Source organism: Microtus pennsylvanicus, chromosome 1 (assembly GCF_037038515.1).
Source record: "Microtus pennsylvanicus isolate mMicPen1 chromosome 1, mMicPen1.hap1, whole genome shotgun sequence".
Taxonomy (NCBI): Eukaryota; Metazoa; Chordata; class Mammalia; order Rodentia; family Cricetidae; genus Microtus; species Microtus pennsylvanicus.
In genome coordinates this window covers 118131681-118146394 of record NC_134579.1, presented here as the reverse complement: position 1 = coordinate 118146394, position 14714 = coordinate 118131681, and the positions used below count along the sequence as shown (strand labels likewise).

At 46.5% G+C, this 14714-nt stretch overlaps 1 protein-coding gene across 1 annotated transcript in view; it reads left to right on the top strand.

The window, feature by feature from the left end:
- Tmem233 (transmembrane protein 233) overlaps window positions 1–5546 on the top strand; it is a 45686-nt gene extending 40140 nt beyond the window's left edge. The window contains exon 3 of the mRNA XM_075981847.1: window positions 4891–5546. Coding sequence (XP_075837962.1) covers window positions 4891–4897 — 7 coding nt within the window. The 3' untranslated portion in view covers window positions 4898–5546. The remainder of the gene's footprint in view (window positions 1–4890) is intronic.
- Window positions 5547–14714: the final 9168 nt, after the last annotated feature.

Below are 14714 nucleotides of genomic sequence, written 5' to 3'. Positions count from 1 at the left end.
AGGACCACGAGTTTGAAGCCAGCCTGGAGTACATAATGAGATCCTGGCTTATAAAATGAAACAGCACCCCACAAACTAGCACTTGCTTGTCCTTTGTAGCCACAAGAATTTTCATGTCCTAAGGTTTCTTTTTTTTTTTTTTTTTTTTTTTGGTTTTTCGAGACAGGGTTTCTCTGTGGTTTTGGAGCCTGTCCTGGAACTAGCTCTTGTAGACCAGGCTGGTCTCGAACTCACAGAGATCCTCCTGCCTCTGCCTCCCAAGTGCTGGGATTAAAGGCGTGCGCCACCACCGCCCGGCGTCCTAAAGTTTCTTTAAGGAATAACTTGCCATCTGAGGATGGTAGGGGGTCCTAGGTGCCCACTAGGAGGTGCAGAGTAAGCAGGTATTGCCACCTAAGAAAGGCAGGGTCCCAAGTGCCCATTAGGAGATGTATAATAAGCAGATATTGCCATCTAAGGGGGCTTGGTGTCCCTAATACCCATTAGGAGGTACACAATAACTTTTAACTTATTCTCGGTTATGAAAGCACCTGTCTTGTACAGGTATGGGCAGGAACCCACCCATTCCTGCCCTCATAAAGGGTTGTTGTTATATCAGGATTAGAAGGACACATGCTGTGTTCTGAGGTGGAATCAAACAAGAATTTGGCCTTTTGTCAAAAGTACACAAGCTGGGCTGGAGAGTGGCTCAGCGGTTGAGAGCACTGACTGCTCTTCCAGAGGTCATGAGTTCAATTCCCAGCAACCACATGGTGGCTCACAACCATCTGTAATGAGATATGGTGCCCTCTTCTGGCCTGCAGGTATACATGCAGACAGAACACTGTATACATAATAAATAAATAAATAAATAAATAAATAAATAAATAAATAAATAAATAAATAAATAAATCTTTAAAAAAAAAGTACACAAGCAAATCTGGGTGGGACTGGCAAGATGGGGCTAGCCTCCAAGTCTGATCAGTGGGCACAGGGGCTGGCCTCCAAGTCTGATCAGTGGGCACAGGGGCTGGCCTCCAAGTCTGATCAGTGGGCACAGGGGCTGGCCTCCAAGTCTGATGCCCGAGTGTGATCCCCAGGACCACACATGGTAGGAGGAGAGAACCAGTTCCCACAAGGTGTCGTTTGATGTGTACACACACACACACACACAGAGAGAGAGAGAGAGAGAAAGAGAGAGAGAGAGAGAGAGAGAGAGAGTGAGAGAGAGAAAGAGGGGGGGTTAACTTTTTAAAAAGCAAACTTGTGTTCTGGCTTGGACAGGACTTCTTGGATATTGTTTTTCCATAAATATATCTTCACTGAAATTTTATTTCTAATAAAAATGGGGGTCTATTTCTCAAAGATTGAGCAGGCTTTTTATTATCTCAGATAAGCTTAGACAGGGGATTCAAAGCTAAGCATCCAGCAATGGTAGATTGGGATATAACGAAGAAACAGAATATAGCACATTCAGAAGCTAAGGCCTGTCATCTTAGCATTGGAAAAGCTGAGGCAGAAGGATGGCCTCAAGTTTAAAGACAGCCTGGGCTACAGAATGAGAGCCCATATCCATCTCAAGAGAAAAAGAATGAAAAATCTTCGCTAGTGACAAGGAGACACAGTTTAAACATGAATTAAACGCTATATTTTTTTCTTGGCCAGATGGAAGTAGCTGAAAAGATGGCTGTCAAAGCTGGCAGAGTGTGAGACACTGGCTGTTTTACCCTTGGTCAGGGAGTAGCTTGAGACTGTCTTCGTGGCTGTCTCCCTGGATGGACAGTCAGACCTCTGTACCTGTGGGTCCCTCATCCTTAAATTCATTCTCAGGCCGAAAACATTTAGAACAGTGCTGCCTCTTCATCACATAGGAACTGACATTTCTCTTGTTATCTCCTAAACAATGCAGCACAGCAGCAATCTCCACACTTCCATTGTATTCAGAGTTAAATAATCTGGAAATAAAAGGATTCGGGTAGGTTCTAGATAAATAACAAGCCACTTTCGATAGGAAACTCGGGCCATGTGGATGGATGCTGGTGTTGGTGGGAGTGGGAGGAGCTAGTCAATCCCCTCAGATACAGGCATAACCATGCTCCCCATGTGCCCACTAACACACCGATTCTACACCTCAGCACTGGGAAGGCTCCCTGGCCTGACTGTCTGTCCTAATGGGAAAGCTCCAGGTTCAGTAGGAGACTTTGACTCAAAAATGAAGGTGGGGAGGTGACTGAGGACACCCAGTGCAACCCTGACCTTCACACCATAGATGCAAAAGCACAGAAATGCATGACAAATAGGGATTCTCCACTCTTGCCACGCTGGGGGACCTTAAAAACTACTAGCCTATGATTTACCCTAGGCTGTCAGACTCTCCAGCTACAAGGCCAGGCATGGGTTTTAAGACTTTCTGGGTAATTCTCATATGCGGCCAGGGTTTCAAGCCATACCTGTGCAAGGATGCTCCAGGAGGCTCTGTCTGGAACAAGGGAAGCCCTTAAAAGAATTAAATGTCCTTCACGGGGCAGATTAAACCAGCAGTGCTGTTTGGGAAGAGCAGCCACATGGCCGGAAACGTGGAAACTTCCTTTCCAAGGCTGAGTGCTTGGCTGCGCCTGCGCTCGCTCCTCTCACAGTGCTTCTCTGCATTCTCACTCCAGCAGTTGAACTCTTCTGTGTGAGCACAGAGCATCCTTCTTTGCTTTGTGGCCTTGGCACTTGCTGGCCCCAGTGCCTGGAGCAATCTTCCTCTTATTACCAGCACAGCTTGCTGCCATTTCTTCCTCAGGTACTTGTCCTGAGACTAACCCCCAGTGGATACTGAATGGATATGACCCCATTAAGTACACATGTATACATTCTCACACACATGCTTACACATATTCCACACAACTCCACACACATGCACCCCACACACGCACGCCACACACAAACACACGCATGCTCGCCACATACACACACTTCACACATGCTCCACACACACTATATATACTACACAACACACTACACACATACACTATATACACACACACTCCACCCACACACATACTCCACATATGCGCACACACACTCCACACACACCATATGCACACAGTCTAGACACACACAGTCCATACACACACATACACACTCCACACACACAGTTCACACGCACAACCCACACACACACACCATACACACACACTCTACACACACAGTCTACACACACAAACACACACACACTCTACATACACGGTCCACACACACACACACACACACACACACACACTCTACACACCTGCATGTCCATGGATATAAACAAAGAAAATGCCCAGAGGACATAGACAACCGAACCCTGAGAACTAAGTCACTAGAGAAGAGCCCGAGGCACAAAGCTACTCAGTGAATGTAATTGCATCCGTAACATTCAGGTTTTTTGCACAGACCACACACAAAATTAAATACATTTTTTATTAAAAACTTTCAAGGGCCTGTCTTAAAAGTTTTCACTCAGAGTTCAAAAAGAGAAGCCACAATGAGCATAAGACAAAAGTCTAATGGCTGTAGGGAAAAAACAAACTTCTCCCAAATGTTCTTTCTAGTCATGTGCTCTTTATTTCTCTTTCTTCATTCCACTGCCTCTACCCTAATTCTTCTGTCCTAATTGTTCATAATTTCTTTGCTCTGATTCTCTGTCTCAATTCCAATTCTCTGTTACAATATTCTGTTTCAATTCTTTCTGTTCTAATTATTTTACATTCTTTCTTCTCCTCCTCCTCTCTCCTCTCTCCCTTCTTTCCTCCTTCTCCTCTTCTCCTTCTCTTCTTCCTTCTTCTTCTTCCTCTCCTTATTTCTTCTCAATCTATTTCTTCAGCTGTAACAAATTCCATGCATATATATATATATACATATATATATATATATTAGCAACTTGTTAGTAATATAAAATACTACAAGACAAATTCTTAGGACACAGGCAGTCTTTGAAGATATGTAGCAAAATTTATCAGCTAGTTTGTAGCTAACAGCAGCTTCAGCAGTGAGGAGGTCCAGGAGACCCTTTAAAGAGGCTGCTACAGGTTACAAAGAAAGAAAACTACACCATTGAGAGATCTAAGGAAAAGGCAAAGAATATGTGCATTATTTTACATTTCTTAAGTGTGATTAATAATATCTGGACCTAAGCAGTTAGATGCTATTGGTCTCTTGAAAGACTAAGACAGACACCTCCAATACCACCCTGATTCATCATAAATCCTCTGAAGGCTTAGGGCCTACAAGGCCAGACGCCTGCAATTTCATACATAACATCTGAGGAAGTTCCCTTTGTGGTCTGTCCAGAAGGACACATGTCTGGCCAACTTGCTCTGTCTGTAAGGCTAATGGTAGAGAACAGGCTTCTAAGTTTCTCACCATGATGCGGAGAACACAGTGTAGAGAGAAGCTGTCCTTTTGACCACATCCACAAATACGACCAAGATGTAATCATGAGATTACACGTACATAGTACATGGAAATACACGGCAATGGGGAGCTATCCCAACTGTTATTGCACAAGCAAAATTACAAATGAAAGCCACAGTTTCCAGAGGCAGTGGCCTTGCCAGCTCTGCCAGGCAGGGCTCCTCTATCTGAAGATAATTTCTCGGGTGGGTGACACCTGAATTATCAATTGCTATAAGCTGTAATTGCTCCATGGCCCACAATAGCTCGTGATAAACACTCCTGACAATTTTTCAGGTGAAAAAAAATTTTTTTTCAGAAGAAAACCAGTGCTTAGAGCCCAAAGCACAAAGCCCATTAGCCCACTTGAGCAGCCTCTAGTCAGGATGAGTTCTTCAAATAAGAGCAGCAAGCCCTCAAAGCCCACCCCCAGAAGTCCATTGTCTCTCTCTCTCACACACGCTGTCTCCTTCTCTTTGTGCCACACAGCCCCTGAAGAGCCAGCAGGCAGCAGGCAGCATGGAGGACAGTCCTCATCTGACACATCCCAAGAAGTTTCTGAGGAATGGATCCTCGATTTCAGACTGTGAGATCCTTCCCTCCAGGACTCTCCAGAGGCAAGTCCCTGGCAAACGAACACCAAGTCCGGGACGCAGGAAATCAGAGTGGCACAGACATGCCCACCAAAGTCACTGACTGCTGAAAAACAAGAAAATGGTGTCTCGCTGTCTCAGTTCAGCAAACTCTGCGTCCATTCCTCTTCTGTGGGGATGAACTTCAGAAACCTCACTATTTTTCATGGGGGGATCTGGATTTGAGGGGAGCCAATGGTTTCCAAGGAGAGCAGTGAATGCTGGTGTTTACAAAATAGAATCCAAACCTTGTAGCATGTTTAAAGTTGTACAGCAACTTGAATTCATAGATTTATTTTTCCCATGCTGTAGGTTCTCACCACTTCCCTCAGCAACCCCAAAGCTCACGCAAGCCTTCTGGACTTCTGCCCCATGTTTAATGTTTCCAATAGTCCCCCTTCTGCTTCTATCTGCACCTATCCCTCGGAGCCTGAGAATGAGCCCAGATCCTAGGCATATGTGCACCCTCTCCACCCCAACTGTGGGAATAAACTGGTTATCTTATGGAACGTGGCTTTCTTTCAAACCTATTTCTTTTAGAAAATCTGGCTGCTACTTGGAAGTGTCACATTCTTGCTTTTTTTTTTCCTATCCGACATCAACCACTAAGGTATGAATACCCTGGCTTCATGATGTCATTATCCCACGTGCCTGAGCATGCTAGCATAGGGCTTTTGCAGTGTGGGAAGCATGGGCCACGGGTGGTACACAAGATGATCTCTAATTTATAAATACAATAGCAAATAACACTGGATTTCGAAGAATGCTTCCTGCTGTATCTTTTCTCATCCCTGATCGCTGGAAGGAGAATCTCTCTCTCAGGAACCTTCACACCTTCCTGCCAGAACAGTCATTGCCCAGCACTGCAAAGCAGCACAGCCTTCAGGTCCAGTCTCAGGCTAGACAGAACTCGGTGATGTTATTAGCTTCCACGCGTGGTTCGTCATGGACTGATACTCTGTATTATGTAAGTAAGTGAACTCAGAGGTAGACACCAACTGCTTAACCTAACAGGTGATATTCATGGCAAAAAAAAAAATCACCTCCAGAATTAATGTCGGAAACACAGTGACAGTGAGCATGAGCAAGGCAAAGCACCCTGTTCTAACTGCAGGAACTAGTGATGGAAAGTTCAAACATCTGTTTCAATGTCTCTCAGGGGGAATGGGTTTTCCCAGGCAACTCAGGCTGGCCTTGAATTGCTATGTAGCCAAAGATGACCTTACAAATGATCCCTCTGCTTCTGCCTTCTGAGTGCCAGGCTTAGGGGCTTCTTCGGCCATGCCCGGTCACTCTGTATTTCCTTATTTGACACTAGCTACGCACGTTGATTTTAGGCAAGTTTCTTCCTCTGAAGAATGCAGATAAGAACGGCTACCTCCTTACCTCATACTGCTACGAAAATTAATTGCTGTAATAGACGTGCCCCTGGGGGGAAAGCTCTATGCACTAAACAGATGTGGAGCATGGTAATCGTGGAAACACTAGACCCTAGCAACAAAAAGAAAATTTGACGGACATGAGAATATACTGGTCATTTCACCCAGGTGTGTCATGAGCCAGCCCTTGTCCCAGAAGGGAGTCTCAGTGTCCAGGGACACCAGCGCCATTCCAGCCTATTAGGTCCTGTTTCTCACATCTTGTTGTTTGAGTATGTTTGGGTCTCTGGTCTCTTTTGCCCAGTGGAAAGTGTTGCTGAGAGCGCAGAATAAAAATGGCTTTAAGTAAGCCCATTTACCGTGCTGTATGAGTCTGTTTTTCTTGCTGTGTTCACCCCTCTAGAAACTTCCATAATCAAAATGTTGCTCATCTACCTCAGCTTTTTTCCACAGAGAAGACCATAGAAAGGGCAGAGATGGGGCTAGAGAGTCCCCCATTGCTAAACTAACTTATATCTGACCTGTGAGGCATTTAAAACATTGGTTCAGCTAAAGTCAAAATAAGATGATACTCTCATCAGTGGAATCTACAGGGTTAAGAGGGGCTCTGAGTTTTGTTGGCCCCTAGGGCCCCAATATGGGACAGTTCTCTTCTTTAGAGCATTTTATAACATCTGGACTGGCCCTCTCCCTGTGGTAAATCTCCACTGTCAACTTGTCAACCACAAGAGAATCAAGACTTGTGGGATTATCTCCATTAGGTTAACTGAGATGGGAAGACACACCCACTGTGGGCGGCACCATTCCTCGGGCAGGGTCCTGGAGTGAATGAAAAGGTGAGCAGAAGGGAGAAGGGAGCTGAGCGCGTGCACAGACACACACACACACACACACACACACACACACACACACCTTACTTCCTGAGGAAGGAATGTAACCAGCTCCCCCTCCTCCGGATCCGGATGCTGTGACTTCCTTATGTTGAGGGACTGTGTCACCCAACTGGGAGCCAAGAACAAAGCCTTTCTCCCAGGTGTCTTCTGTAGAGGAATTTCACAACAGGAAAAGGAAGTGGGATGTCCTCGCTCCTAGCACATCATTCAGTGAGATGAGCGGCTGAAGCAAAAACTGGGGTTTACTGTTCATGTAACTGCAAAACTCAGGGAGAATGTTGGGGAAGACTAGATAATGGTGTGTTGGGTTGCTGGAAACATTCCCCGACATTTCTCATCCCCGGTTTGTTGTGTTTGTTATAGGTTCATAGCAATGAGCTTGTGACCAACAGCTTTGGACTTTCCCGACTGTTTTACCACCACCCATGGAGCTAAAGCGTTTGCTTCCATAGTTACTGGGTGGGAGGAGAATTAACTGTACAAGATAATGTACAATTGATCAGGAACAAAAACAAACAAAAAGTCCATAGACTATCCAACCATCATCAAGCAGGTGTGGCCAATCCCAGCTGACTGCGGCGAGGAGTATGTGTGCCTCTCTCCCCTCCCTCAGCTTTTGGAACACCGGGGCTGAGTGTGAGGTTAGTGCCAGACAGTCTTCACAGATGGAGGGTGTGGAAAAGGTGACTCCCCAGAGAAGAACCAGAGAGCATTTACCAGAAGGAGAGACAGATGCTGGGCGGAAGAACTCAAACTCTGTCCACACCGGGCCTTCTGTTCTAACTACACCTTCCAAGAGCAGAGTAATCAGACAGCTTTCAAAGCCATTTCCCAACTCTGTAGACTCGCCTCTCATCCAGCCTGCATTCCCTGAGCACCTACTCAAGCACGGAAACCGGACTCAGCTTTGAAATTCAAATCCCGCTAAGGGAGAACCCAGGAAGTCTGCTCACCCCCATGAGGGACAGAGGCAAATGCAAGTGTAGAAGGGAGCCATGGAGGGGGCACACAAAGAATTCCGCAGATGGGCGAGCTGGCTGCCTGCGAGGGGCTGGCGGTTCAGGGAGCACAGTTCCTCTGTGTATGACTCGCTCGCTCGGGCTGATGTCTTGAGGCGGCCCTGTCCCTACCCACAAGTTATGGGCAGAAGCAGATGCAGACATAAAAATCGCTGGCCTCAGCTCCTGGATCAGCAAATTAGCTCTGGCAAACGGCAGGACAGCTGCAATCAGCAAAACAGCTCCCTGCACGAATCTTGATATGTAACCCTAGACCCAGGCTTCTAAATATAAGAGACGGTTTAGGGCTACCAACTACTTCCCCGGATCTAAAATAGCATCCATATTCATGGTTTACTACCAATCCTGAAAAAAAAAATCCATATTCCTGTCCTTTTTAGGCCCTAGGGTTACTCTAAAAGTGGGTGCCTGAGTCTTGATACTTAATTCCTGTTCTTCTGAACACAGAATCATAGATACCATTCAAGCGCTACTTAGCATCACAGGAAAGTCTCAGGCAGAAGGAACCCCCTCCCAAACACCGGTTGTCTCTTATCAGAGGTGAGGGGAAGCAAGTGTCCGAGTCTGTACCTGTTTCCAAAGGCAGACGAGCGTGCAGTCAAGCTGACGGTAACTGGGCCACATATTTTCCCCATGTCTAGGCAGATCCCAGTCCACACCCACACAGCAGGCCACACATGAGACCCAGCAATTCCGCTTTTCCCAAGGAGGCTGCTCCTGATGCTGCTTCAAAGTGCTCACTACCGGGGGTGGAGGTAGGGGGTGACACAGAATTTACAGGAACAGGAACAAGTTGTTTGACTGCCTAGAAGGGTAACCAATGGCCTGATGAACAGCATGGAAGAGGACCTCGCACAAATCGCTACACATAAAAGAATAAAAGAGAAGATAAAATTCTGATGTCTAAAGAAAAAAAAAACCTAAACTGGGTGGGTGGTGGTAGCACATGCCTTTAATCCCAGCACTCAGGAGGCAGAGGCAGATGGATCTCTGTAAGTTCAAGACCATCCTGGTCTACAAAGCAAAGTTTCAGGACAGCCAGAGCTGTTACACAAAGAAACCCTGTTGGGGGGGGGGGGGGTTCCCTTTTAAAAAAATCCTGACATCCATCAAAACAATTCACTTCTTGTGGTGTTGCAAATCCCAAACTATCCCAGCACTCAGGAGTCAGACGCAGGTAGATCTAAGGCCAGCTTGGGTCACATAGTGAGACCCTGTCTCAAATAAATAAAAATAAATCAATACATAAATAAACTCCAAGCTTTGATGCTGATCTTCACTGCCATTTAGAATCACCCAAGACTGGGGAGCCGGCCATCTGGGGTGTCAGGAGAGTGTTTCTGTGTTCCCAGAGCTGACAGGAGCAAGCTCACCTGAGTGTGGGTGACATCTCACATAAGGTGGTCCCTCCTCAGCCATGAAGTGAGCAAGCAGCTCCCCTCTGACATGCTCCTGTCATCATGATGTTGTGCCCAAGTCCCCAAAGCCAAACAATCATGCTGTGAACTCTTCAAATGAACCCCACCTCCTTAGGTGGTTTCTATCCAGCATTTTTTTGCCACAGTAACTAGAAAACTAACCAAAAGGCAGTGACTCAACCCAAACTTATTATCCTTTGATTCTGGATATCAGAAGTCTGAAGTGGTCTCACTGGGCCCAAATCAAAATGTCACCAAGGTAGGATTCCTGCTAAGTCCTAAGTGTCTGCTGTCCCTTCTATCCTCCAGCCTTCTCCTCACCTTCTGACTCCTGCCTGCCTGCCTCCCAGACTTTGTATATGCTGCTCCCTCCGCCCCAACACCAGTCCCCAGGTTCTATATAGGTAGATTTTCTCCTGACTTTATTGCCATCTATGGCACTAGTCACTTGACAGATAATCAATCACCCTGTTTCCGCAGAGCCAAGGGCTGTGGGTTGAGCCCCTGAAACCATGAGCCAAGACAGACAGTCCCCCTTTTAACTGTTCCTTATTTCTCAGATGTTGGCCACAGAGATGAACTTTGCTGGGCAGTTTTCCTTAGACACCTTCCCTGAGCAGCCAGCTCTTCAAGAACCCCCTCTGCCCCCTGGGTCTTGGTGGAAGCCCAGTCACTGTCCTTCACTGAATGCTCTACAGGCTTGCCTACGGGCCCCATCTTACAGACACATTGTCTCAATTGGGGAGTTGGGGTCCTCCTCTCGGATGACTCTAATTTCTGTGAGCTGACGTGAAACTAGCTGCACCACTGGCTCTTTGTCAACTTGACACCCGACACTCTAAAAAGTAACCCCTTTTTCTTATTTTTTGGGGGGTCATCCCCAAGATATCATATTTTAAAAGGTCGCCAATATAAAACATATTTAAACAAATATAAAACTCTGAGATTCCATCTTACACCTGTAAGAATGGCCAAGATAAAAAACACTGATGACGGGGCTGGAGAGATGGCTCAGTGGTTAAGAGCATTGTCTGCTCTTCCAGAGGTCCTGAGTTCAATTCCCGGCAACCACATGGTGGCTCACAACCATCTGTAATGAGGTCTGGTGCCCTCTTCTGGCCTGCAGACATACACGCAGACAGAATATTGTATGCATAATAAATAAATAAATATTAAAAAAAAACACTGATGACAACTTATGCTGGAGAGGATGTGGGGGAAAGGGAACACTCCTGCATTGCTGGTGAAAGTGTAAACTAGTACAACCCCTTTGGATATCAGTATGGCAATTTCTCAGAAAATTAGGAAACAACCTACCTCAAGACACAGCAATTCCACTTTTGAATATATATCCAAAGGATGCTCAATCATGCCACAAGGACATGTGCTCAACTATGTTCATAGAGGCATTGTTTCTCAAAGCCAGAACCTGGAAACAACTTAAATGCCCCTCAACCGAAGAATGAATAAGGAAAAATGTTTACACAATGGAGTACTACACAGCAGAGAAAAATAATGGCATCTTAAAATTTGCAGGCAAATAGATAAGAATTAGAAAACATCATACTGAGTGGAGTAAGTCAGACCCTGAAAGACAATTATTATATATACTCATAAGTGGTTTTTAGACATAAAGCAAAGAAATACCAGCCTACAATTCACAACCCCAGAGAACCTAGACAACAAAGAGGACCCTAAGAGAGACATACATGGATCTAATCTACATGGGAAGTAGAAAAGGACAAAATCTCCTGAGTAAATTGGGAGCATGGGGACCATGGGAGAGGGTAGGAGAGGAGGGGAAAGGATTGGAGGGGAGAATATATAGCTCAATAAAATCAATAAAAAAATATCACAAATATAAAACATATTACAAACTTAAAAGTCCCACAGTGTTTACCAACTCAAATACATTAAAAGTTCAGTTTTTAAAAATCGTTTCTTTTAAAATTCAAAATCTCCTTTTAAAATGCAAAGTTTCTCAACTGTGGGCTATTACGAAATCAAAACTAAGGAAATTCTTTCTCACTGCAAGGGGGATGAACCAGGGCACAGAACACTCTGAATACGGCAAAACCAAACCCCAACAGTGTAAAGAACTCAATGTCCAATTATCTGGGATCTCTCACGATCTTCCTGGACTTCTCCAAGGACTTGGGGCACTTCTCTGGCTCTGTTCTCTGCAGCACACCATTGGCCTCTAGGCTCATGCCGGCTCCATTCCACGCATATTTCCTCTCCTGGTGGCCTTTCCACGGTACTGTCATCTCCAAAATGCTGGGGTCTTCTGCAAACGAGCTGCACTCTCACCAATAGCCTCTCCTGCGCTCTCTTCATGGTGAAAAGCCTCAACTTTTCTCTGTGACCCTCACCCTTTCAAGCCAGTACCAGCTGGGTGACTCTTATACTACAGACTGGCTACCAACATGAGGTACAACCTTCGCCACCTCTGCAACACAGCTCCTGTGTGCTGACCCTCAGGAAACAGGAAACACTTCCCAGAAGATTTCACTTCAATGATGCTGGCCTTTTAATTTTCAATTCCAGCTGACCAGCATCAGATGTCCCAGTAACTCAAAGGTTTTATTTCAGTGGTCCCAGTCTCTAATCACAGCAGATTCTTCAGCTCCAGCTGACCAGATACCTCAGACTTTACACAAATGTCCCAGTAGAGTCTTTGATTCCCTCTGAAACGTCACCAGCCAGGCCTCCATTGAATGCACTGTTCTCAGCGTTCTGATCTTCCAAGCTGCTACAGAAGCAGCCCGCTGAGCTCTCAACCTCAGCGGTTTTTCAAGCCCACAGTTTTAAAGTCCTTCCACAATTCTCCCAAAAACATGGTCAGGTCTGTCACTGCAATAACCTACCATGCTGGTACCAACTTCTGTAACAACTTTTCCGGGGGGGGGGGGGCAGAGGAGATTGCTACATTTCTACAGGGGGCTACCCGTTAGCAGAGTGTTAGCAGAAGAAACATCTTGGGCTGGAGAAGAAGCAGACAGCTCTGCTAGGACGTTTTGAACAGAGCAGAACTCAGCTGTAGCGGATCTCCAGGAGAAGAGCAGGATCCCTATATCCTGCGGGGGAGACCACCCCCACCACACCCCAGCTACAGGTAGCCTGGCTTCCCAATAGTCAGGACACCTTTCCTCCAGGGCTGAGCTGTCCTATTGCAGCTCCAGCCTACAGAGATGTCCTATTGCGGCTCAACCCCCCCCCCAGCTCTATACCCCCCCCCAGAGCTGTCCTATTGCGGCTCTAAGTATATCCTGGCTTCCCGAAAAGTCAGGATATCCCAACACCACTATTGTAACACATTCCCCTACAGGGCCGACCCTCAGCATGTTTACCTCTGATTCCCAGAGGTCTCAGGAGTTGGCACAAAGATTTTTCATGAACATTCATTGGATGGATGGGTGGACACACGGATGCTGGATGGATGCATGGATGAACACATGGATGATGGATACATGGATGATTCCTAGATAACATGGGAGTTGACACAAAGGTTTTCCATGAACATTCACTGGATAGATGGATGGCTAGATGGAGGATGGATGGATGGATGGATAGATGGATGGATGGATGGACGGACGGACAGGTGGGTGGGTGGACGAACGGGTGGATGGATGGGTGGGTGGGTAGGTAGATGGATGGGTGGACGGACGGACAGACAGATGGGTGAATGGATGGGTGGGTGAGTAAAGGGGAAACAGAAGAAAATGTACTTGAAGGTTTCTCCACCATCTTGCCATTGTTAACCAACAGAAAACCTGTATTTTAAGCGAAGATGATGCTAAATCAAAGTATTAGCTGAAAATTCTGTCTCAGAACACACTTTTTATCGCCTTTCACGACGGCTCAGCAGCAGGAGGCAATGAATCTGCATCCTCACAGAAGTGACTCCAAGATAAAGCACCTACCAATCTCCTGTCGAGACGGCCTTTCCCAAGCCTCCTTTGAGTTCAGGGTGCCCTCTAGCGGGAAGCGGTGGGAAAAGGCACTCCAGGATGTTGCTTTGCTGAGTGGCACTGGAAGGAATTGTGTGGCCAAAGTTCTTTCCCAGGGGGAGATATAACCAAGATCTACTTCTTCTCCTAAGGACCATCAGCAAATCCAGGCACAGTTCAGCCAAAGCTCTCTCTGAGAAACCAATGAGTTTATCGGGCTTCCTTACAGAGCATAGGTGAGGGGTGTGGCTGTTCCTCCCTCCTCAACTGCCCTCACTTGGAAAGCCTTTACCCAGAAAAGACAAGAATTTCCCTCTATCTAGAGACCCTACACACACACACACACACACACACACACACACACACACACAGCCCCCTCCCCAGTCACATGCAATGAAGCTGGGCTGCCTACAGCAGGTGGGAGGAACCTGAACTGTGCCCACATCCTCACCTGTGCCCACATGGACACCTGTGCCCACATCCTCACCTGTGCCCCCACCCCGCCCCTATATGTAAACAACAAGCCCAGCTGGGATAATCTGCCAAGAGGTGCAGCGGAATGTCCCAAGATGGCAATGACTTCCTCAGAGGGCATTTGCTCAAACAAAATGGAAAAGAGGCAACAGGAGGCTAGATGTGTGGGTGGATGGGTGGTCCTATGCATGTTTACACGTGTGGTTGAACCCCAGACAAAAGCAACAGTAAAACATAAATCAGCCTCAATAGAGTTGTGATGTGTCAGTGCTGGGAGCCGGCTCCACAGTATCAGCTGGTAACTATTTGGTGACTATATTGTTAACTATTAGGTGTAACTATTTGCCGGATCAAACATGCAGAGGAACCACGGGGGGGGGGGGGGGTTCTCATCTGCCCACCTGGGGTCACCCATGAAAATCACTGTGGTACGGGCGGACGCTTTTGAACCGGACTTTTGACTGATCACGGCGGTGGTTTTCGGTCTTACTGATTCGGCTCTAGCCTGGAATGTCCCGAGCGGCGCAGAGACAGCCATTCACACAGCT